This window comes from Eubalaena glacialis, chromosome 19 (genome assembly GCF_028564815.1).
Source record: "Eubalaena glacialis isolate mEubGla1 chromosome 19, mEubGla1.1.hap2.+ XY, whole genome shotgun sequence".
Lineage (NCBI taxonomy): Eukaryota > Metazoa > Chordata > Mammalia > Artiodactyla > Balaenidae > Eubalaena > Eubalaena glacialis.
In genome coordinates this window covers 23451887-23476784 of record NC_083734.1, presented here as the reverse complement: position 1 = coordinate 23476784, position 24898 = coordinate 23451887, and the positions used below count along the sequence as shown (strand labels likewise).

At 43.7% G+C, this 24898-nt stretch overlaps 2 protein-coding genes across 7 annotated transcripts in view; both read left to right on the top strand.

Moving 5' to 3' along the window:
• Positions 1–13910, top strand: part of GGNBP2 (gametogenetin binding protein 2) — a 30768-nt gene extending 16858 nt beyond the window's left edge. For 2 of the 6 annotated variants that reach the window (XM_061174712.1, XM_061174711.1), the window contains exons 8-15: positions 5858–6067; positions 7100–7274; positions 8432–8626; positions 10596–10743; positions 11106–11231; positions 11314–11462; positions 11987–12235; positions 13289–13910. In XM_061174712.1, the coding sequence (XP_061030695.1) occupies positions 5858–6067; positions 7100–7274; positions 8432–8626; positions 10596–10743; positions 11106–11231; positions 11314–11462; positions 11987–12235; positions 13289–13492 (1456 nt within the window). In that variant the 3' untranslated portion in view covers positions 13493–13910. The remainder of the gene's footprint in view (positions 1–5857; positions 6068–7099; positions 7275–8431; positions 8627–10595; positions 10744–11105; positions 11232–11313; positions 11463–11986; positions 12236–13288) is intronic. The other 4 variants (XM_061174713.1, XM_061174714.1, XM_061174716.1 and 1 more) reach the window with 4 other exon arrangements.
• A 2169-nt stretch (positions 13911–16079) lies between these two features.
• On the top strand, positions 16080–24386 carry DHRS11 (dehydrogenase/reductase 11). Its single transcript, XM_061176154.1, has 7 exons — positions 16080–16390; positions 19167–19376; positions 21758–21852; positions 22490–22619; positions 23257–23349; positions 23548–23613; positions 23738–24386. The coding sequence occupies exons 1-7, from the start codon at positions 16259–16261 to the stop codon at positions 23777–23779; spliced, it is 768 nt and encodes a 255-aa protein (XP_061032137.1). The 5' UTR covers positions 16080–16258; the 3' UTR covers positions 23780–24386.
• Positions 24387–24898: the final 512 nt, after the last annotated feature.

Below are 24898 nucleotides of genomic sequence, written 5' to 3'. Positions count from 1 at the left end.
AAGTGTACTTAATCACTGTGGAAATTCTAGTACTCCTTGTTTTTATGATAGAAGCATTTCATGATGTCATTTTTCAAAATTAAAGTTAAAATAGCAGCTTTTACTTAGTAATATTTTGAATTATTTTTTCTTTAATTGTCAAGACCTAAAAATAGAGTTGGAATTCATGTGCTTCCTGTACTATAAAAGTAACTTCAGATTTTTCTTTTTAGAATACTACTTTACAAAGGAATTTTCTAAGTGTCATTAACATTTGGAAATTCGTAGGGAGGGAGAGTGCAGTAGGAAAGGAAACTGGTAAGGGAGCCATCTAGAGATGGCGTTCTTGGGGGGAAGTTGTACTGTTTTCATATAAATTTGTCACATGTTGGGTTTGTGGTTGTGTGTTCTTTGACTTTGGGAGAGATATACACAATTACTTTGGGGACATTTCTAGAAAGCATATGTAAATAATAAAAGCTGGCATTATCAAGATTGGTGTTTATATGGCAATGAGCTAATGACTTTACCTGCATACTAAGTTTATTAAGTGTTTTTTTTTTTTTAGAATTACAAACTTTCTTGTTTTTTGCCTTGGTTAATTATACCCAAGAGAGTAGAGAATATCTTTCTTGTTTTTTGCCTTAGTTGATTATACCCAAGAGAGTAGAGAATATGTCAATTATTTGGAGTTTGGGAGGGGGATTTTTAACCGTAAAACATAAATGTATAGGTCCGTTACAGATCCCTTTCTCTTTCAATATGAATTGATCCTTGTATTCAATATGAATTGGTCCCCAAAAGATAGCTTTTTTGGGTGATAAATTACTAGTTACTATAGCTAATGTTTTGGAATTTCTTATATTGGTTTTAGATATTTCCTGTGTTTAGGGGGCAGTAATATATAAGAAAGGTGGAGTCCTTTTTTTTTTTAATTTTATTTATTTATTTATTTATTTATGGCTGTGTTGGGTCTTTGTTTCTGTGCGAGGGCTTTCTCCAGTTGCGGCAAGCGGGGGCCACTCTTCATCGCGGTGCGCGGGCCTCTCACTATCGCGGCCTCTCTTGTTGCGGAGCACAGGCTCCAGACGCGCAGGCTCAGTAATTGTGGCTCACGGGCCTAGTTGCTCCGCGGCATATGGGATCTTCCCAGACCAGGGCTCGAACCCGTGTCCCCTGCATTGGCAGGCAGATTCTCAACCACTGCGCCACCAGGGAAGCCCCTGGAGTCCATTTTATAAATATGTTAAGGATGAGGGGAGAAGTACAATTAAGAGAGCAATTAAGGGAGGTTGCATTGAATCTGGGTTCTACTGATTATAACTTTGTAGAAGTTACTTTTCTGTGCATCAGTGTTTTTCTTCTTTAAGACAAAAATAATGATAGAAATGGTCTTAATAGGATTTATTATAAGATTAAATTTGTCGTGAGGATTGATGATACATAATAAGACTTAACTTAGAATGATATCTGGCACACAGTAAGCACATCAGTGAACCTTTGCATGCCAGATTTGCAAGTCCTTGTTAATCTTGTGTATGTAGTTCTTGTTTTAGGTACAGGTTGAGTTTTTGAGGTACAGTCAGTTGAAAATGATTTCTAAACGTCTGAATAATGGACCTTCTTGGCACTTCTACTTTATTTAGGGGACTTTTCTGAGCACTTAATAATAAAGATTTTATAACACTATTTAGCCAGTTAAATGTTATGATAGTACATTATTAGAAATGAGGTGTTAGGAAACTGAAACCTCTGAATTAAGAAAATGTTTTTTAAATTTGTGTGCAAGGTTACTTTTGAAAACAGAAAAATCACTTTCATTCTTGTGGCTTACATATAAATTTTTAAATTGCTGTTTACTTATGCTTATGTTACTTATGATTACATACAAACATATTAGACTGAGGATTTAAAGCAGTAAGATATGGGGAAAATATTTCAAGTTTCATTATTGGTACTGTATGACATTTAACCATTTATTTACTCAAAAATCTAAACTTACCATTATAGCCTGAAAACGTGGAAGTATTTTTATTTCTGTGTCCGTGACCATTTCTCCCACCAAGGGGAAGATTTTTTTAAATTGTGATAAAAAAACATAACTTATACTTGTCCTCTTAACAGTTTTTAAGTGTTCAGTACAGTATTGTTAACTATTTGCTCATTGTTGTACAGTGGATCTCTAGAATTTTTTCATGTAGCATGACTGAAGCTATACCACATCCATTGAACAGTAACTCCTCCTTTATCCCTCCCCTCACCCACTGCAAGCCACCATTCTCTTTTTTGTTACTTTCAGTTCAGTTACTTTATATAACTCACGTGAGTGGAATCATGCAGTGTTTGTCTTTTTGTGTCTGACTTATTTCACTTAGCATAATGTCCATAAGGTTCATCCATGTTGTAACGGATGACAGAATTTTCTTCTTTTTTGAGGATGAATAATGTCCCATTGTATGTATACACCACATTCACCTGTCAGTGGACATTTAGGTTGTTCCCACATCTTGGCTATTGTGAACAATGCTGCGGTGAACCATGAGTGTGTGCAAAAAGCTCTTCGAGATCCTGTTTTTAATTCTTTTGTATTTATTCCCAGAACTGGGATTGCTGGATTATATGATAGTTCTGTGTTTAATTTTTTGAAGAAATGCTATACTGTTGGATTGGCCAAAAAGTTCATTCTGGTTTTCTGTACGATGTCATGGAAAAACCCAAACGAACTTTTTGGCCAACCCAATATAATATTTGCCATGCTGGCAGCACCATTTTACAATCCCATCAACAGTGTGCAAGGGTTCCAGTTTCTCCAGATCCTTGCCAACACTTGTTATTTTCTAATTTTTTGATAGTGGCCACACAGTGGGTTTGAGGTGATATTGTGTGGTTTTGATTTGCATTTCCCTGATGATTAGTGATGTTGAGCATTTTGTCATATGCTTATTAGTTATTTATATATCTTCTTTGGAGAAATGTCTGTTCATGTCCTTTGTCCATTTTTTAATCAGGTTCGTTTTTTGTTTGTTTTGTTGTTGAGTTGTAAGAGTTCTTTATTCTGGATGTTAACCCCTTATCCAGTATATGGTTTGTAAATATCTTCTCCATTCCATAGGTTGTCCTTCACTCTGTTCATTGTTTCCTTTGCTACACAGAAGTTTTTAAGTTTGATATAGTCTCATTTGTCTATTTTTTCTTTTGTTCCCTGTGCTTTTGATGCCATATCCAAGAAATCATCATCTATTCCATTATTATGTTTTCTTCTAGGAGTTTTATAGTTTCAGGTCTTAATGTTTAGGTCTTTAACCCATTTTGAGTTAATTTTTGTATATTTCTGTGTCTATTTTTTAAACATTAGTGAAACATAATGATTTAACTTTACTTGTCAACATTATTGCCTCTGTTTACAAAATGGGCTTAGAGCTTCTGTTTTAACATATATTCATTTCATTTCACGTCCATCCTTAAAGAAGCCTTCTGCAATTCCCATAACTAGAATTCAACTTTCGTGTGTGCGTGCACGCATACACACACACACATGCACGCACACACACAGTGGACTGCTACTCAGCCATAGAAAAGAATGAAATAATGCCATTTGCAGCAACATGGATGGACCTAGAGATTATCATACTAAGTGAAGTAAATCAGAAAGACGAATACCATATGATATCACTTGTATGTGGAATCTAAAATATGATACAATGAAACATTTACAAAACAGAAACAGGCTCACAGATGTAGAAAACAAATCTATGGTTACCGAAGGGTGAAGGGAATAGAGGAGGGATAAGTTAGGAGTTTGGGATTAGCAGATACAAACTACTATATAGAAAATAGATAAACACAAGGTCCTACTGTCTAGCACAGGGAACAATATTCAATATTCTGTAATAAACTATAATGGAAAAGAATATGAAAAGGAACATATATATATTTATATATCTGAATCATTTTGCTGTACACCAGAAGCTAACACAACATTGTAAGTCAACTATACTTCAATTAAAAAAAAAAAATGTAGTCCATTATATATCTGGTGTGTATAGGGGGGCGGGGTAGAGTAGGGGGACCATGAAGGGAGAGGTGAATCTTGGGAAATAAGGCTGGATATAGTAGATTGGGTTAGAGAAGTCACTGAAGGCCTTAATGGGTTTGAACTTCATTCATAGACAGTGGGGAGGTTTTTAAGCTGAGAGTGAGGTAATGAGATTTGTTTAAAAAAATTATTTTGGTATGAGCGATGCGTTAGAGCTAGTAAGAGTGGAAGCAGGGAAACCTGTTAAGCATTTTTAAAAATTGTCTAGGCAATTGAAAAGAATTGACCTTCGAGAGAATTTTAGAAAGAATTGATACCAATTGGCTCCACCCCTAAAAGCAGGACCTAAGGAGGAGTTGGAATTAACTGAGGTTTCATCCTGGGTGACTGTGTGAATGGTGATTTCTTTCTTTTTTATTTCATTTTATTTTATTTTATTTATTTATTTTTTAACATCTTTATTGGAGTATAATTGCTTTACAATGGTGTGTTAGTTTCTGCTTTATAACAAAGTGAATCAGCTATACGTATACATACATCCCCATATTGAATGGTGATTTCTTAACACAGATGGAAGGGAACATAGGAAGGGAACTGTGTTGCCCTTGGTTTTGGACAACAAATTTAATGTGTTGCCTTTTGGACATCTGTGTTGCTGCCCATTTTTTCTGTATGGGTCTGGCCCTCAGGCAAGGACAGAGACTTGAGCAGAGCTGTAGAGTCGAGAGTCAGACATGTTGACTGAAGCTATGGGAATAGATGAGCTCATCTGGGTAGATGAATCTAAATCAAAGAGAGCAAAATTTCCTCATTCCACCACAGCTGATCTTCTCAGAGTTATGAATATTTTGAGCCTGGCTTTTTCGCCAGACCGAATTCTTCCTTATTTCAGGAATTCAAAAATAAAGAAACGAGGCTTTATTCTTTTTTCTTTTCTGATTGAATAGTGAATTATATGTATATGATATGTTACTGTTGATTTTATTTGCATTTCTTTGATTACTATTGATGCTGTTTATAGTGGAATATATTGCCCACCACCTTAAGTTACTTCTCTGTAAATTGCTCGGTCGTAGTCATAATTCTATTATTTGTGAGTTATTTTCAATTGTTTATAAAGTTGTATTTTAAAAAAAAAGGTTTCTAAAAGAAAACTTTTCTACATTCACATGCTCGTCTGTACTTTTACCACATTATGTACAGTTAAGTTTAAACCACATTTCTACATATATGTTGTCTATATTATGACTGAGTGTTGAGAAACATGCATTTTCTTTTGGAGGAAAGAATTTGACATTTTGGAAATTACCAGTAAAGTAAAAATTACATGTACCACTTTCCCATTCTTCTTGCCCTTCCCACCCCACATACTTAGCTAGTGATGTATTAAAATGTAAAAATTTGAATCAAGGTTTACTGGCTGAAGATACCAACTATCTTCAGAGGCTGAAAGGGGAGGGATCCTAGAGTCATTGGTTGGTAGCCTCTGTTGTTTTATTTTCTGACCTGCACAAATAGCTCTTGAAGTGAAGATATGCTAGTCCTTGGCAACTAATATTTTCTGGCCATGTGTTTTATGCACTAACAGGTATTTATCTGCCTCATTCTTTTAGGCCCATGTGTTTCTCTAGTTTAAAAAGCATTTGCAAATGGAGATCTAGCTATACCCATGTAATCCCTAAATGTGTATTTACCTTATATGTGTATGTTTTCAGTGTGTGTATGGAGGCTTTTTTTAATGCTCTATATGGGAGGGGAGTGTCATTGTCTAGTACACTGTTACATACCTCATGAAATAATTACACAGCCAGTTCTTAATTTTGAGGTTTTTCTTTTCAACAGGTTTTGCACTGATTGCAAAAATAAAGTCCTCCGAGCATACAATATCCTTATTGGTGAACTTGATTGCAGCAAAGAGAAGGGCTACTGTGCTGCACTTTATGAAGGCTTGCGGTGCTGTCCACATGAGCGACACATACATGTTTGCTGTGAGACAGACTTCATTGCACATCTTTTGGGTCGTGCTGAGCCAGAGTTCGCAGGAGGGTATGAGTATGTAATTTGCTAGAATGGGCTATCTAGCGCTTTGCTTCATTTTATCCTTCTGCCTCAGTACATACGATATATGTATAAATTAAAGTGTGCCTGTAAAGATTTTGCTTTCTTTAAAATATGCATTTAGTTAACTGAGTAAAAAAAGGGAGAAAATGTCGATCAGTTGTCTGCTCCTTGTTGCTTGAAGTAGGCAGACTTTTTTTGGCTTTCATTATTATAGCTTATCATTTTCATTTGAAAATGATTAGAAGGGATTTTTTTTCCCCCTCCATCCATGCGTTTCCATGTTTAAATTTTGTTTATAATGATGGTTTTTGCATAGGAGGTGAGATCTTTGCAGCAGGGGGTTAAGAAATAATTTATTGAATGTAATTCATGAACTGTGTATATTATTATTAAATTATATAGGAAGCTAAAATTTTATCTCTGGCTTTGTTGTAAAAAGAAAATCAAAGAAGTTGTTCACAATAAATTGAACCCACCTCCCCTTGTGTTTTGTGTATCAGCTCTCATTTGAGTGCCTGCTTTCTGCTAGGCATTCAGAATACAAACACTTCTTTTATCACTGAAGTTCATGAACACTTCTACTGAAGACTGGCCTAGAGGGCTTTTGCCCATGATTGAATCACTTTGGTATTGTCTTTCTCCTCAAAAAAAAGAACAAAAACCAAACAGGCATTTGCTGTAATTGGAAGGTGAACTGTCATGCCTGTTTGAGCTGGACACTTAACGTATGATGACTTCTCTGTGCTCCAAAAAACATCTCTTTAGGGCCAGTTCCTGAATTACCTTATGTTTAGCAATATTAAGGCTGAGTTCTACCTGCATGTGTATTTCTCATTGGTTTTATACATGTGTGCTCGTGTATTTATATATACATTGAGTTTGAATGTATAACTGTCTTGTTATTAGTTTGTTACTAGGCATGCAGACTGTGTTTAAAACCTGAACTTGCACAGGTGTTATCCATCTTTTACTGTTTCAGCTTAAGGGTTTTAGGAAATATGTGTGATTTATTCTCCTTTATAGGAGAAGAGAAAGGCATGCTAAGACAATAGATATAGCTCAAGAAGAAGTTCTGACCTGCTTGGGAATTCATCTTTATGAAAGACTGCATCGAATCTGGCAAAAACTACGGGCAGAAGAGCAGACGTGGCAGATGCTTTTCTATCTTGGTGTTGATGCTTTACGCAAGAGTTTTGAGGTAAGAACAGTGGACTGCTTCAGTGTCCAGATTGCTTAGTTAAGTTGTTGGACTGAATCTTAATGTTAATCACCACTCTTACCTTGCCTTAGCTGTGATCTACTGGTCATGGCTTTTGGGGGGTTAGGAGAGGAGTTTGCTGGGGAACTGAAATTTAGAAGTTGTTTATGGATTTTTTCTTTGTTTTTTAATCCCGTTACTCTGCCAGCCTTGATTTTTAGACATTCTGAGAGTAGAAAACTGAAATTGATGATTATTTAATGAGAAGCTGCTATGAAACATAACTGTTGACAAGTTAAAAGCAACCCAAAAATAAGCATCAAAATTAGAAACATTTAATGAGTCCCAGTTTGCCTGCTTCTTTCCAATCGTATGGAGCAAATGGTGTCTGAATGCCGTGATATAAGAGCTACTTTTTAGAAGCACACTGAAGGAAGGCTCTTTATAATGCTGGTATTGGGTTTCATGCTTGTGATTTGGTAACATTATTTTCAGTTATACTCTGTAGAACATAAATTTTTGGCTAGTGAATATTTTGTTATATTCTAGGGCATGGTTGTAACTCTTCAACTGGTCACCAGTCCTTTTTGAAAATGGTACGAAAGCTATAAACCCTTTTCTCAAAAGCCCATTCATGAACTTTAAACACTGTTCTGGGGAGTCTGAGGAGATTTGTGCTAGTTTTTGCTGAACAGATGTCTTATTCCTTTTCTCTTTGAATGTTTGTGTCTTCAGAAACTAGATCATTTAATCAGGTTAGTCTTCTCATTGTATGAAGAAATAGATGAATATTTACTTTGCTGTGTTAAAATTCTGAAATTTGAAACTAGAATATTTCTGGTTTGAAATTGGAGTATGTGTAAGTCTACCTTTCCCATAGGAATTAGTTGTATATTCATTTCCTGAGTAGATTTTAAGACTGTCATCATTTAAGGTATTAAAATTTAAAATTCTTTGTGGGGACTGACTGACAAAACACAGCAAAGTAAATATTCATCCATTTCTTCATACAATGAGAAGACTGACCTGACAGAATTGCAGCATGAAATACCAGTTTCTGTGTGTGTGATATCATTTAAAATTAACAAGTGAGAATTTCCATAGAAAATAAAGGGAAGTTTGGGCCAGTATTCAGTCTCAGCTTTGTTTTATAATAGATGACTGTGGAAAAAGTACAGGGTATCAGTCGATTGGAACAACTTTGTGAAGAGTTTTCAGAGGAGGAACGAGTAAGAGAACTCAAGCAAGAAAAGAAGCGCCAAAAACGGAAGAATAGACGAAAAAATAAATGTGTATGTGATATTCCTACTCCCTTACAAACAGCAGATGAAAAGGAAGTAAGCCAAGAGAAGGTAGTATTTCTTGATATTGACTCATAAATATATAGCTTTTTTCTAGATTTCAGCACTTTTACTGTGCTTTCCCAGAATGTGGCTCCTTTGGCTTCTTTATTGGCTTTTTTTCTTACTCTAATCTGTATAAGCCAAAATCTTTAATGTCGTGTGTTTGTTTTCTAGAGACAATGTTGGCTAGTTAACTTATTACGTGACCTTAGTATTCTGCTAGATCATAGTCCAAATGTGAAAAGTTAACTCCATGCATGACCTAGAGCAGTTCTCAACTTTCAGTCTCAGGACGCCTTTGCATTTTTCTGTTTTGTTTTGTTTTTGTTTTTTTGGCCGTGCCGCGCAGCATGCGGGATCCTAATTCCCCGACCAGGGATCGAACCCATGCCCCCTGCATTGGAAGTGTGGAGTCCCAACCACCGGACCACCAGGGAATTCCCTCCTTTGCATTCTTAAAAATTAGGGAGCCCAGTGAGCTTTTGTTTTTGTGGATTATACTTAACAGCATTTACTGTATTAGAAATTAAAATGGACAAATTTAAAGTTATTTATTATTCTTTTAAAAATAATAAGCCCACTATATGTTAAAATGAATAACATTTTTTGAAAAATAACTAGAAAAAATTGAGAAGGGTGGCATTAATTTATATTTTTGCAAATCTGTTTAATATTTGGCTTTAAAGGAATCAGGTAAATTCTCATTCAGTCTGTTTGCATATGTTGCTTGGTTATAGCATGTGAAGAAAGTCTGACTTCACCCAGATATATATAGTAGGAAAAGGGAGGAGTATTTTAATATAAACCTTTTCAGATAGTTGTGGATATTCTTCTTTGGCATTATAACTTGACAGGTGGTAGTTTCTTAAAGATTAGTTGCAATGTGGAACCTGACACCTTATCAGTGACCTTTTCATACTTTTAAATTAAAACCCATCGGTCTATCTTGGCACTTTGAATAGATTTTATTTATGCATGATTCTGTAACATGCATTGGTCATTTGAAAGATAATGGTTCACTGAGTTATGCAGATCTTTCCAGATATTGACATTCATTATATAATATCATATAATCATGTTAAAACCACTACTCATCAGAAAGGTCTTTTAAGTATTGGGAAAGCTTCAAGCTCCTTGTGCTTGTGTATGCAAGTTTTCAAAATTCTGATTGTAGTTTGAAAGTTTGAATTTTATCAATGACTGTCCATTTTTTTCCTTGAAGAGATGGGCTGACTTCATTCATTTTTGAGAAAATGTCTTTTAAATATCCAAGTCTGAATAACCATAATTTGTCTCTTATTCTTTCTTTCAAGTGAAATTGATGTTCCAGGAAAAAGCAGCTAGTTTAGCTTGCAACTCAAACAGTTGCACAAGTACTTTTACTTGAGACAACCATTATACATTGGTATGCATCAAAAGTGCTTTAAGCATTCTTCCCATTTATCACAGAGTAATAAAAAGACCTCTATGCCATGAGTCCGTATTTAATAAAATTAGTATTTTTACTGCTTCATCAAAGACATTCATAAGTGAAATATCGTTTTATCTATCTATTTCCTGAGGAGAGTGCTTGACAAGTGAAGAATACAGTGACTGTTAGTACACACTTTGGTTGCCTCTGCCTTGGTTTGTGCTAAAGAAACTTTTCCCACCATTGCTTTTATATTATCAATGTAGGTGTCAAGACAATGAAAAAGGCAAATCACATCTCAGTGTTATGATGAAAATGGTTTTGACCTAGGGAACCCCTGGGGTCAGCAGACTGCACTTTGAGAATAGCTATCCTAGACTTCCCTGATACCATTAAGTCTTAACTTACTTTTGTTGGTTCTTGGTCTTGAAATGAATTAGTAATTTTTCATGAGAATAATTTTTTTCAATTTTTAACCTTGTAACTCCTATCTTAGGTTTAGGAAATTAAAATATAGCCATTATGGAGGTAAAGCTTTTTACAATCTCTTATTATTGATCCTGAAAGGAAACAGACTTCATAGAAAACAGCTGCAAAGCCTGTGGCAGCACTGAAGATGGTAATAGTTGTGTAGAAGTAATTGTTACCAATGAAAATACATCATGTACCTGTCCTAGCAGTGGCAATCTTTTGGGGTCTCCTAAAATAAAGAAAGGTAAGTAAATAGTTTAAAAAAATTAACTCTTAAGTTTACTCTTTTTTTTTTTTTTTTTTTAAATATAAGAGCTTTTAGAGATCCTGTAACCTAGAATTTAGGAACTGCTTTACAGCCCTAAGAATATCATAAAATTTAGTCAGACACTTAGTATTTCCTTTTTCTTTATGGTGTTTGATTTGTTAAATAATAACAAAATCAAAAATTGTAAAGCTCCAATCATATTTTCATTATTTAATGCACTTTTTACTTTCAGTAAGCCATCAATTTTGAAATTTTTCTGTGGTCCCCAGTTGGTTCATTCTTTGTCGTAATATATTTATTGGCATGTTAATTGTAACTCTCATTTGATTTATTCTCAGGCTTATCGCCACACTGTAATGGTAGTGATTGTGGATATTCATCTAGCATGGAAGGGAGTGAAACTGGTTCTCGGGAGGGTTCGGACGTTGCCTGCACTGAAGGCATTTGTAATCATGATGAACACGGTAGGTTCAGATTAAGCTTCCCAATTATTTCTGCTACATGGCTGATTTAAACACCCAAATAAGAGATTATTGATTTCTGCAGGTGATGACTCCTGTGTTCATCACTGTGAAGACAAAGAGGATGATGGCGATAGTTGTGTTGAATGTTGGGCAAATTCTGAAGAGAACACCACCAAAGGAAAAAATAAAAAGAAGAAAAAGAAAAGCAAGATGTTGAAATGTGATGAACATGTAAGTGTCATAACTTGGAATTCTTAAACCTTTGTTCTTTTCCTTGGAGTGGCAAGTGTGCAGCTTAGCTGCTAGGATTTTTTTTTTTTTTTTTTTTAAGAATGAGTACCTATGCAGTTCCATTGGTTGCTCATCTTGTGAATTTATATGCATGTGTGTGCCTGATGTGGTCATTTGTCCAACAGTCGATGTGAGTCATAAATCCAATTCATTCTTTTCATAATAGTTTTTAATCTTTTAGCTCTGTAATCTTGAGCAGTTTGCTTGATCTGTTTTCCCATCTGTGAAATGTAAATAATAGTCCCTGTCAGATTAGGTTCTGTGAAGATGAAATGAAATTATATTGGTGGGTTAGCATAGTGTTTGGTGTGCAGTAAATGCCTAGTAACTGCCAGCTGTTGCTGTTATTCAGTATTCCTGCTAAAATCTTAACACACTGTCAGGGCATTTTTTTTCTTTAAAAAATAGTAATTGCTATTATTCCCTGCCTTTTTACCTGAGAAATCCTTTTGCTGTGATTTCAGATCCAAAAGCTTGGAAGCTGTATTACAGATCCAGGTAATCGAGAAGCCTCAGGAAATACCGTGCACACAGTGTTTCACCGTGACAAGACCAAAGATACACATCCTGAAAGCTGTTGCAGCTCTGAAAAGGGTGGGCAGCCACTGCCTTGGTTTGAGCATAGGAAAAATGTACCACAGTTTGCAGAACCTACAGAAACGTCGTTTGGTCCTGATTCCGGAAAAGGTGCCAAGAGCTTAGTTGAACTCCTTGTAAGTAAGCCATGATTATCTTTTTGTGGATAACTGATTGTTCACGGGGTAGATGTGGGAGGGAACGTATTTGAGGGTTTAACATTGGGAATGGGAGGAGGCTTTTAAGCAGTTAAGGGCAGTATTTCATTATTTTTGGTGACTTCATTCCTGCTCTTCCACTTAACTACTCTGGAGCACATTTCCTCGTCTTCGTTTGTCTCAAAGGTAGAAAAGATTAGTTGGGAGACGGGGATAGAGTTAGCATTATGTCCAGGAGTCTGACTCCTTGACAAGGGTTATTATAGGCAAACTGCCTTTCTGAGTGGCAATTTATGGTAGCCACCCTAACATTTCATTAAATGTTTCTTCCAGACCAGGAAAGAATATAGAATCTGAACTAGAGCCCACTTTCTAGGTTACTTCCTTTAGGTGTCATGTAGGATAAAACCATATAACTGAACTTGGAAAATCTTTTATTACTGACTCCAATTCTTGATACTTTAGATGAATTATACCTGATTCCAAGCAACCCAGTGCATAGTTTGTGTGGGACTTGGAGGAGGGGCAAAGAAGGAGAAGGGTGGTATCTTTTCTGTAGTCATTATGGGATCCCAAGAGAACCAAATCCTTTAGAATATTAGCTTTTTTCTTTTTTATATGGTTGTAAAGTTTAATGGTGATGCTGTGTATTTCATAAGTTTAAAAAAGGTTATATTTTACTTAATGTGTAGAGATAAAAGTTTCAACATAGAACCAGCCAGAGATAAGTCAGGTTATTTAAAATTTGGTAGCTATTTGTAACCATCCCTAATCACTTTTGAAGGCTGAAGTGTGTTGGGAGTCTGCTTGTAGGCTTCTAGGACAAATTACAGATCCAGAGTTTTAAACCAAGTTGAGTTGCCTTTTATTCTTACTTAGTACTTTCTAAGACAGAATGACATTATGCCTATCCTGTAAACATTCTAATTAAACTAAAGGTTAGACTGCTTTAATTTTTCTCTGTCCTCCATCACCATAGCATTTTGCATTCTTAATTTAAGTCATAGTCTTAACTACTGCTTTAATTTGCAGGATGAGTCTGAATGTACTTCAGATGAGGAAATCTTTATCTCACAAGATGAAATACAGTCATTTATGGCTAATAACCAGTCTTTCTACAGCAATAGAGAACAATACCGACAGCATCTGAAGGAGAAATTTAATAAATACTGCCGCTTAAATGATCACAAGAGCCCCATTTGTAGTGGCTGGTTGACAACGGCTGGAGCAAATTAAATAAATAAAATAGCTCTGTCTTTCAATGAAACACTGAAGATGACTACTGCGCCTTCTCTTTCAAAACAAACTCTTAATTTAGTGACTTATGGCAAAATTTTATCTTAAATCAATGTGATTCTTTCTTGTTTTGGGAGACGGTGGAGGTAACCTCCTTAGTTTGTTCTTTCTTCAGGCTTGTGTCTTTAGTTGTGTGGCTGCGCAGGCCTGCCGTATGATTTAAGCCATCCCTTTTCATTAAATGTTTCTCTTCCTGTGAGACTTACTAAAAAGCAACTTAGTGGCAAAAAGTAATGTTGTACTTATACTTCTGTACAGAAATGACAATGAGCTGAATATATGGTTTTACAAAGTAGACATCCACTTGCGAAATGTTTGGATGTAATGTTAAAGCGCAATGTGCAAAATTTAAAATAAAGAATATTTATTAATACGCATAGTAAAATTTGGTGTACATGTTTCTGCTTAATGTGTGGCAGTATTTTAATTTGCCACCTGTGGTCTTGGTACTTGGCCAGTGTTGATGTTAGACAGGATGAAGAGCAAATGAGGAGAGAGAAACAGATTGCTGAAGACAAAATTCTTCCCTTCATCAGAGTTGACAACCGAGAAAAGCAGTTTCCAGTCTTCTGTTTTGAAAGAATAAGTTTGCTGCGATACCTTTAAATACTGGCTAGCATCTTACTTCCTCATGAGACTTTTAATTGCTGTTATTAATAACGTTCCCTGATACATAACACAAAGCACCTTAAATTCAGAGGTTCATATTGAACTAGAAGAATGAGAACAAAACTTGGCAGAATTTCAACCAAAGGTTTCCTGCTAAGTAATTACTCAGCATGTAGAGAACTGGGAGCAGCAGGCTGCACTGAGAGCTGACCTCACTGCAGCCTGTGAAGTGCCTGTTCCTTACCTGGTTTCCAACAATAAGGTCACTATGGCGTTACAGTTTACTGCTTTCACAAGCTGTCTGTGAGTACTGAAGAAGGAGAGATTCCCCTAGGAGTAGCATTTGGCTGCCATTTAAAAGGTTGAGTCAGTAATCCAGTAAACTCATGTGCTTAGAGCTTTGTGTCTACAGGTTGATAATACTTGGTGGGCAGCAGACAAATAGTGGGGCAGTCAATACCTCTGTGCGGTGGGGATGGAGTGAATTTTATAGGCTTTCTACCGCTTAATCAGACTTCTAATCAGATTTCAAATGGGCAACAGCAGAAGCTTAGTGAGATTGAACTTTTGTAGTTGGTGGCATTTTTTTGATCCACCCCTGAGTTGTCTTTTCAAATCAAAGTGTTGTATAGGGATTGGGGCAGAGATAAAGTGAGTCATTCCTTTCTGACTCTTGTTTGCTTTCATCCTGGAATCCATAAAAAATGACTAAGGGTCTCCCACAGCCCTTGGCTCTGAGCCCAAACCCCTCTCCACCACCTGGCAGTCAGGTCCTCTCGAGATCCCTAAATTAAGCAAGGGCTGGTTTTGTTTTGTTTTAATCTTTGCCCCTGGGGCCAAACACAGGAGTGCTTGTTGAATGAATAAACCAGCCACATTCACTGCTTATTCCATTGCTTGCAGTAGCAGGATTCCAGTAGTTATGCAGAGATAAGTTTTCTTTTTGGAAGGATGGCTATATAAAGAATGCAGAAGTGAGGCAGTTTTCATGCTTTGATGGAATATCCTTAGTCGTCAGAAAAGTGAGTTCTACTTTGGACAGAACCAACAACCTAAGAAGAGACAAAGGAGAATGGAGTGAAGGCAGTTTAGGAGCACATCCCCTGGCCTAATACTGGACTGCTTGCCATCCAAGCCAGGCTTCACATTTGTCTCAGTATAGTCTATAAAATGAAAGTGTTAATAGGTACTATCTCATATGGCTCTTGGGGATATTAATATATTTAAAGTGCGTATAAAAGTGCCTGTCACACAGTAAGCACTCCATAAATGTTAGCTATTGCTTTACTCTCTTACATACACCGTGATACATTTGCTCCAATGGGAGTGGGAGGGCTTAGGAAAGTTGTAGACTGTAGGCCATTAGGGATACAACCCCCCCAATACACGTGTACTTCGGGGTCTTTGCATTTTTAACCATCAGTTCTCCTTGGTTAGTAAGGCCAAGGGATCAGGTAGGGTTGAAAGCCCCTCCCAAGGTCACCCAGCATTGACAGCTGAGACACTCAGCCCTTTCTGAGCTGAATCCTTCCCATCAGCCACCGGCTGGTTTAGGAAGGCGTTGGAGTCACCTTAAGTGCCCTTAATTTCTCTTCCTGGCCTTAGGAGTCAGGAACAGGGAAGGCAGACCGAGCAGGAGTCAGGAGTACGTGCGTTCTCGGGCCTGGTGCAAGCCCCCGCCAAACTTCGTTTTCCTCCCCGAAGGGTAGGAGCTCACCAGGAAAGCTGGACTGCGAACTCCCAGCACCGTCCGGCCCTGTCCCGCGAGGAGCGGTTTCCTCCCGGCGCAGGGGGCCGGAGGGGGGCGGGGCCGTGCCCGCGCTGCAGGCGCAGGGGGCGGGGTGGCCAGGCCGCTGTTGGTCCTCCGGCGGGATGTGGCCATTTGCGGAGCAGCGGAGGGTGGAGCCGGGGGCGGAGGCAGGCCACAGTGGAGGCAGGTCCAGGCGCAGCTCTGACTGGGGCAGGTCGGCGGCGGTTGCCGCGGTGGTGACAAGAGAGTGGCCGGGCCCCTACGACCCGGGGCGGAGCTCTGCGATCCAAGTGCTCGGCTCCCCAAGCGAGGTGGGCGGGCGGCTCGGGACCCTGGCCAGGGCCGGCATGGAGCGGTGGCGTGACCGGCTGGCACTGGTGACGGGAGCCTCGGGGGGCGTCGGCGCGGCCGTGGCCCGAGCCCTGGTCCAGCAGGGACTGAAGGTGGTGGGTTGTGCCCGCACCGTGGGCAACATCGAGGTAAGGCCCTGCTGGGGAACGGGTCGCTCTGGGTGGCGTCGTTTTCTGCCGGGCTAGGGTCCAGGTGGGGGAGGAGGAGTGGTCGGAGCCAAGCTGTCACGCTGCCCTCACTTGCCCGCCACCCCAGGGTCACTTGCAGCAGGCTCAGGGGCAAGAGAGACGGATGCCTAGGCGGAGGGGAGGCTGCTTTTGGACCCCTCAGGGCAGGACTCCACCTTCGCTTTTCAAAGTCCAGTCTTTTAAGGAGCCTTTTCTCCTGACAGCCTCTACTCCAGTATACCAAATCTCTGACTCACTGGCATCTTTCTCCTTCTCCCCGACCTGCATGCCCGGGCTGGCTGAGGAAGGGAGAAGCCAGAGATCAGGGGCTAAGCCAGGGAGAAGGAAGGAAAGCTTTCCCACCTCAGTGGCTAAGTGGGCTACTGGATTGCTTCCTCTGGTCCCCAGACCTAGCCCACAAAGCCAAGCAAAGTGAGCAGGAGCTAGAGGTTTTGATCGTGATCATTTTCACCCAGGACTGCGAGTGGGGTTGGGGTGGGAGTGGAACTTTTCTGAAGAGGCTCAGCTCCATCTTCCCCCGAAATGTGAGGGTTAGCTCCTACCCGATGGACATAAGGGACGAATGGGATATATAGGTAGACCTTTCTTCAATCTCACTGTCCCAGGTGGGACTGACTAGGCGAAATAGGGCATTGAACATGTGAGCCCTGGGGGACAAAGCATTGTGGAACTGAACCTCCTGGTTTTTCTCTTAACGTGGGTTGGGAGCCCCAAGAGTTGTAAGCAATAAGAGCTCAGAGAAAACTGAAATGAAGTTGGCTATGTTGGAGCAGGGAGGAAGGATACAAGAAACTTCCGTCATAGGATCACTTTGGATTTGCCCCTGGCAAGACCCCTCTCAGGGATTGGGCTAGTGCTTAGCTTTATCTCCACCCTTGCTCAAAGTCCCTGGGCGGGGAGAGGGTGAGGAGGCCTTGGGTGGGGGCAGAGTGGGAAGGTGTACCGGAAGGAGGACGGTCCCCCCCACCCTGCTGCTGACCAAAGGTGCACTTTATAGCCTCCTAGATAGTCCCAAGGTCACCTGGCTATACTGTTGCCCCACTCTGCCCCTCCCTTTCTCCTATCCTGAGGCGCTCAGGGCCCAGCCCGCACTTTGGAGCCTAGAGGATCAGACCAGGGATTAGAACACTTGATTCCCTAATTCTAAAGCCACTCTTGCCTTCTCTTCCTACCACCTCCCGACCCCCAACCAGCCAGGAAAGGGGTCCCTGAGCCCAAAGGAGATCCCCAGGCTGATCACTCAGCCCCAGGGTATCTCCTTTAATGAGGGAAGAATGGCTCTGCTGTGACGGGACTGACATGATTTCAGGTCATTTTTGAGGATAGATGAGGACAGGTAGGGCAGAGAAGGCAGTGACAGGGAGTCCCTCCATTCTGGCTTTCCTGCAGGGCTTTGAGTCTGGAGGAGGAAGGGAGAAGTTGCATGCCAGGGGAGGGGAGAATTCCAGGCTTCTTTGTCCACAGTCTGCTTTTATGGATTGGTTGATTCACTCATTCATCGATACTAAAACAAAATTTGAGTTCTGGCCTCCTACAACAAGAAGCCCTATTTCCTGAGGTGGTCGTGAGTAGGTAAAATCAGGTGAAAGGGGACTTCTGGGTCCCTGAGGACTGTACCTCTTAAACTCTTGGAAAGTTAAAGCAGAAAAGAATTTCCTAGGTCACCTGACCCAGCCCTTTATTCTCAGCTTGGTCTGGGGGAAGGAAGGTGTTCCAGGGCAGCTGGCCAAGCCGGCCTTCCTCTAGGGCGCCCTGCACCCGCCAACCCTCTCCCTCCTACACATGTACATGGTCACCTTCACGAGGCTCAGGTGCCCGGTCACTGGCCTCCAAGGCTACCACATAGCTTGTTTTCTTCCTGATTCTGAATGGCAGCTTCCCTCATAGCCATCTCTCAATGGCCCGTCTTTCTCAGATCTTTCTCTCTCAGGGATCCTCAGTGTCTTGAGGACCCTGGCAATGCACAGGGGTACCCAATGTCACCTGCCACCTGGCTTGGCTCATAGTGTCCAGAGAAACTTTGGGGTGGAGGGTGGTGCACCGTGGGTCAGAGAGAAAGAATCTGTCCTGACTTCTTGACCCTTTCTATAGGCGGAGTGAGGGGAGACTGGCAGTTGGGCTAAACTGAAACGTATGTGTGAGGACTCTGAGCCGACTGGCTGCAATTTGTGGAGGGAGGGCGATAGTTTAGATATAAGCCCTTCTGGGAGGGACTGGACGGAGTGATGGGAGAGAAGAGAATCGAGGCCCTGGTGTAACCAGCTCAGTGACTCTTGGCACCGGCAGAAGAAGCAGGGGGTTGGGGGAGGCTTGCATCTCCCCTACCAGCGGAGGTGTGTTCCTATTGGGAGAGAGTCAGAAAAGAGATATCACTCCATTCCCAGGATCCCTGAGCCCCTTCTCTGACACGCTCACAGCCCCAGCCCTTCTCCCCTTTTACACCTGAAGACTCGAGTTTATCCCTCAGGTTCCTCCATTGATGATCTCAGCCTCCCCCTCCCTCCCTCAGGGAGTGCTCTCACCCCTCCCCCCCCCCCGGGACTTTGACCAAAGAGGACACACTTTGGGGATGGGCAGTCCCAACATCTCTGTGGCTGCAACGTGGCCGCCAAAGGCGAGAGTTCTGTGAGCAGTGACACCGGTGGGAGGTTATCTCTGGGTGGGGAGGCGTGGAGTGAGCAGCTCACCCCAGTTAGACCCCTGTTGGGTTTCATAGGAGCTGGCTGCCGAATGTAAGAGTGCAGGCTACCCCGGGACTTTGATCCCCTACAGATGTGACCTGTCAAATGAGGAGGACATCCTCTCCATGTTCTCGGCGGTCCGCTCTCAGCACAGCGGTGTGGACATCTGTATCAACAACGCTGGCTTGGCCCGGCCTGACACCCTGCTCTCAGGCAGCACCAGCGGTTGGAAGGACATGTTCAATGTAAGGTCTGCAGGCCTGTGGCTGGGGGTGACAGGGATGGGGGAGAGGCTGGGAGAAGAGCGGGGAGCCAGGAGCCGGGGGGCTGCTGGGGATAGACGTCTACTGAGAGGGGCCTTCAGTTTCCTACCTGGGGCACTCTCCCCTGCTTCTCCTCCCCCGAAGGAGAGAGAGTGGATGAATGGCCATATCTTTTTCATTCTTCTTTCCTTTGAGCCCCTGGGGGCAGTTCTTGAAGTCTAGGCTGATTTCCTTCTTTTGGAAGAGATATGGATAGGGGGAGAGAACTGTCGCTTGAACGTCCCCAAGTGTCAGCACTGTGCTGAGTGCTTGGGACCATGGTCTTATAGGAAGAAAAGGGACCGGGAGACAGGAGATGAAGAAGATGATGATCTCACTCAGCCCCGCCAGTAACTATGTGGCTTCAGGCAGGTAGTTAACGCTCTCTGAGCTTCAGTCTTGTCACATTTAATTGGGATGAAACACACCTAGACCATCAATATCTGGGGTCACAAACTCCAGTGTCCGCCGGGGCTGGGTAGGTACGTAAAGGAGGGAGGCGGCTCATATGGGAAAGCGCATGGATGTCGGGGGGGGTGGCTGCGCTGCAGTCTGGGCAGTGGGGCCAGATCCTATGACTTCTCTGAGAGCAGAGGGGACCTAGATTTTCATGTGGAACCTCACCCCTCCCATTCACCGAAACCTCAGCTCCAGGAGGGCAAGGAGTTTTGTCTATTTTACTCTCTGTTATAGCCTCAGCCTGCAAACGCTCCACAGATATTTTTTGAATATATGAAACCTTCCAATACATATTGGAAGTGAATTTTAAAATATTTCAAAACCATGTGTGGACCAAACACAGCCTTCAGGACATGGGTTTTCAACTTCTAGACTGTACTGTGAGGCAATATTGGGGTATGAAAATATTCTGAGAAGTTGAAAGCATTGTGTAAATGGGATGCTTCTTTCCCCTCACAATCCTTTTCACATGTGCTCACAATAGATTTAGCACCTAACAGGTGCTTGGGCCCAGAAATATGCAATGAAAGTTGAAACAATAAACAGGGGAAATGAAGCACTGCCTTCGCCCTCAGAGAGCCTTCTGGGAGATCCGAGTTGTGGTCCTCACCTGCAGTAAGGGAGTCTTTAAACCTGGACCTCGGCTTACCCATCTGTAAAGTGAGGCACATATATTAAATCCCTAAGACCCCTTTCAGCTTGAATACTATGTAATTCTCTTAGGATCGTCTTACGAGGCATCTCCCAATAGAACCGCATCATTGAACACACAGGGAACCCCTGACCCCTATACCTAGGAGAATCCACTCCCCTGGCCCAAGGGGATCTGTTTCTCTTACTCCATCCATCCGTCCTCAGGAGCTGAGTTCTCTGCCCCAGAAACCCACATTGTTAAGAGGACCAGAAGCAGGGCTGGAAACCTCTTATGTCCTGCCGTGAATGCTGGGGCAGGTTTACACCAACAGTATTTGTCCTGATGCCTGGCTCTGACACCCGATAAAGAGAAACATCTAATCTCCCGGCTGGTCTCCTCTCTTCCCCAGAGGAGAGAGCGAAGACCTGCTGAAAGCTTTATCGCTGCTTGTCCTCGTGGGTGAGGCTAAAGGGGTGGGGCTGGGCAGGAGCTTTAGAGCAGCGACACTTCTTCAGGCCTCTGTTCCAGGAAGGGCGGGGATCTGGGGTCACCTCTGCCAGAGGAGCAGGAGTGGGAGGGGGCCAAGGAAGGCAGGAAGCCCCCATGCCCTTGGGACGTCCCTTGCCATCCTGTGACAAGTTACCCCACCCTCTGAAGAGTCTCTGTGCCTAGTCTTACAGATGGAACAGAGGTTAAAGGAAGGCGTGGAATGAAGGAGCATCAGGCCTTCTCTCCACTGTAGTCTCAAGGGAGGGACAGGAAAGGCACAGAGAGTAGTGGGTAAGGTGGGGAGAGGCTAAGATCTGTCCTGAGGAGAGAGATTTTTAAAGTCATTTTAGGAAGGATTTTAGGCTGTTTAGGAGAGAGGCGAGCCAGTGACTCTGTCCCAGAGAAGAGTAGGGTATTTGGAGAAGAAAGGAGATGATTCCCTAAGGTAGAGGTCCTGCTGTTTGCACAGGAGACGGCCAAGACAGGGAGGGTTCCTGGGTCATGGGTGCGTGTGGGGGGCATCGTCCAGGGAGAGGTGCTGCCTCTGCTGTCAGCTGGGGCTGGTGGCTTGAGGGGGAGGGGAACCTAAAGCCAGGTGCCCTGTCCCCTTCATTGGTCTCTGGTAGGACCTGGACTCTGTTTTGGATGCCCCCCGCGCCCCCGCCCCAGGGTGCTCTGTGGCTCCATCACCTGCTCAGATGGGCCCAAGCTGGAGACACCCCATTGCCCCTCTGGCCTGCAGGTGAACGTGCTGGGCCTCAGCATCTGCACACGGGAAGCCTACCAGTCTATGAGGGAGCGGAAGGTGGATGACGGGCACATCATTAACATCAACAGGTGAGGCCAGTGGCCGAGGGCTAGAGCTCAGATCACCATGCACCCTCCAAGCTGGGTGATCTGCTGCGGCCCATTTGACCTCTTTTGACCTCCGTTTCCTGGGTGGTAAAACAGGGGTTTAACACCCAGTTAATACCCAAATGGCATGACTGTGGTGAGGGGAAGAATAGTATGTGTCAAATGCCAGCCTCTAGTTGGCTGGAAGGGGTAGCTCAGCCCCTTTGCAGCTGAAGCCTGGGGGCTCTCCTGGGACTGAGGTTCTCCAGTCCTCAGGCCGCGGCATGAACCTCACCTCGTGGCACAAAGACTGCACAGTCTCTGTCACTGAGGAGTCCCCGGAGACGTGGCCTCTGTCCCACAGATCTCCCAATAGAACCACATCCGCGAACACACAGATGAAATCGAGAGAGTTCTGACAACCTGCGTGGACTGGAGAGTGAATGCTGTGGTCGGCGTAGGGAGGACTTCTAGGAAGAGTGGGGCTCACAGGAGCTGCTTGAATTACAGAAGCTGGGCCAGTGGCCGTGAGGATGGCCTCTGGAGGTCCCGTTTAGAAGGCGTCCAGCGGGTGGGCTTGGCTGGTACAGCAGGGGGCACTGCTTCACTCTCTCCTTTCCCCTTCCCTCCCTCCACCCAGCATGTCTGGCCACCAAGTGCCACCCCAGTCCGTGGCCCATTTCTACAGTGCTACCAAGTACGCCGTCACTGCGCTGACAGAGGGGCTGAGGCAAGAGCTTCGGGAGGCCCAGACCCACATCCGAGCCACGGTGAGGGGTGGCCTGGCCCTGGTGGGGGTGGGGAGGCACCCGCCCGCTCACCCCACACACTCGCGGCCCGGGGGCCCATGTCCTGGCTGTGCTGCTTAGAGCTCCCGGGTCTGTACTGGGCCCACATCTACTGGGCTCTGCTGCTACTTGCGTGGCCCTGCTCACTACTTGAGTTCCCGCATTTCTCGGACTTTGAGGTGGGAGGCGGGTGACCTGAAGGGAACATGGTGGGGTGAGACTGAGGGAAAGCAAGGGATTGTGGGAAACCACGGCTGGAAAGTGGGACCCTGGGCTCTTCCCTTGAAGGCTGTATGACCTTGGGTGACTCGCTCAACCTCCCCAAGCCTCAGTCTTCTCATCTGTAAAATGGAGATGATAATACCTCTCAGGTTATGAGGTTTTAAGGGACACCACTTTGTAAAACTGACCTGGCTTATAGTAATGGCTCTGTAGCTGGTAGGAATCATTCTGATAATCCCCAGTGGCAGCTCTGGAGGGAGGAGGTGGCTGCTGGACATCGGGCAGCCATCACTGTGAAGCTGGGGCCCTTTGGCTTCCATCCTTTCTCTGCAACCTCCCCAAGGCCTGGCCTCTGACTGGGGCTCAGCTCCTGAGCAGGCTGTCTCTGTTGGCCCAGTGCATCTCTCCAGGAGTGGTGGAGACACAATTCGCCTTCAAACTCCATGACAAGGACCCTGAGAAGGCAGCTGCCACCTATGAACACATGAAGGTGGGGCCCAGGGAAGCCATTCACTTCCTAAATGAAGGCAGAGGGAACCCTGGCCTTTAGACCTCACCCTTCTAGCCAGCCTGTCACCCCTCCTGCAGGGTGGGGGTGGGAATGGGGATGCTGGAGAGGACCTCAATGGTGGGAGGGAACTTGGATCCATCCGGCCCTCATCTCACCCCTTTCCCCTGGTGCTCTCAGTGTCTCAAACCTGAGGATGTGGCCAAGGCTGTCATCTATGTCCTCAGCACCCCGCCACACGTCCAGGTGAGTCTGGCCTTGGATGTCCATCCCCTGGAGGAGCCCAACCGTCCCCAGAGGAGACGAGCAGGGAGGCTTTAAGGGGGTGGGGAGAGCGTCCTGGCTTCCTCAAGCCTTGTGCCTTCCGCAGATCGGAGACATCCAGATGAGGCCCACGGAGCAGGTGACCTAGTTTCCTGTGGGGAGCTCCTCCTTCCCTCCCTGCCCCTCAAGGCTTGGCACCTGCCTCTGGATTTGGGGTGTTGATTTCTGGACCCTTGGATTCCACTTCCTTTCCCCACCCCCACCAGGGGCTGGAAAACTTGTTTGAGGTTTCATATAATCTTGTCAAATTGTTTCCACCAAATTTGAAAAATGGGCAGGGGAGAGGAGGTGGTGTCCCTGATTGTTTTACCTGCTGATTCATTCTTGGTCTCCGTTTTGGGCTCTTTGACCTTTGTTTGCTGTCCTTGGTCTCTTCCCTTTGACCTGGAAAGGGACTGTGGCCAAAAGTGGGGCTTTCCCCTATCTTCTTGCACCCCACCCCCGTCCCTTCAGGATGAGGAGGCAGAGGGAAGCCCTCACCTTCCATCTGAATGGCTTTCGGGGCTCTGGGCTTCCTCCTTTCCCTGCATCCCACCCCTCACCCCATCTATTCCCCATCCCAGTTCTCCAGCCCCACTGTGGCTTCTCAGTCCCCGGTGGGGTCCTCACTCCACTCTATGGCAGCAGAGTACCAGGGCCTGCCTCCCATGTGGGTTTCACTGTGATCATTAAAAAAGAAAAACTGTGACAACCTACCTTGGCTTCAGAAGTGTCTTTCAGGCCTTCCCCCTTCCTGTGATCAGGAATGGTTGTGTCTCAGGGTTTCTTCCAGGAGAGTGGGAAGGTGGGTGGATTGGGGGCATCACTCCTGGAGTGTGGATTACCTTTGGGCTGGGTCTTGAAAATGGGTAGGAGTTTGCCTGCCAGAAAAGAAGACAACAGAGCTTGCAAGGCTGGGAGGCCCGGAAGAGCATGCAGTGTTGTGGGAACAGCACAGAACTTAGTGCAGGAGTGAGGTGGGGCTGAAAAGGTAGCTCCTTGCCTGGATCCCCCTGGGGTCTGAGTCCTGAGCAAGGAGTCTGGCCATTACCCGTGGGCCAAGGGCATCGGTTGGTTTGTCAGCAGGTGCAGGTCAGGCACAGAGCTGTCACTTAGAGAATCAGCGCCATGGCACAGGAAGTTATTGGTGGGGTCCTGCTGACTGGTGACGACGGTTTGACAGGCAATGGAGGCGTAGAGGAGGGGCTGGATGTAGGAGAATCTTCTG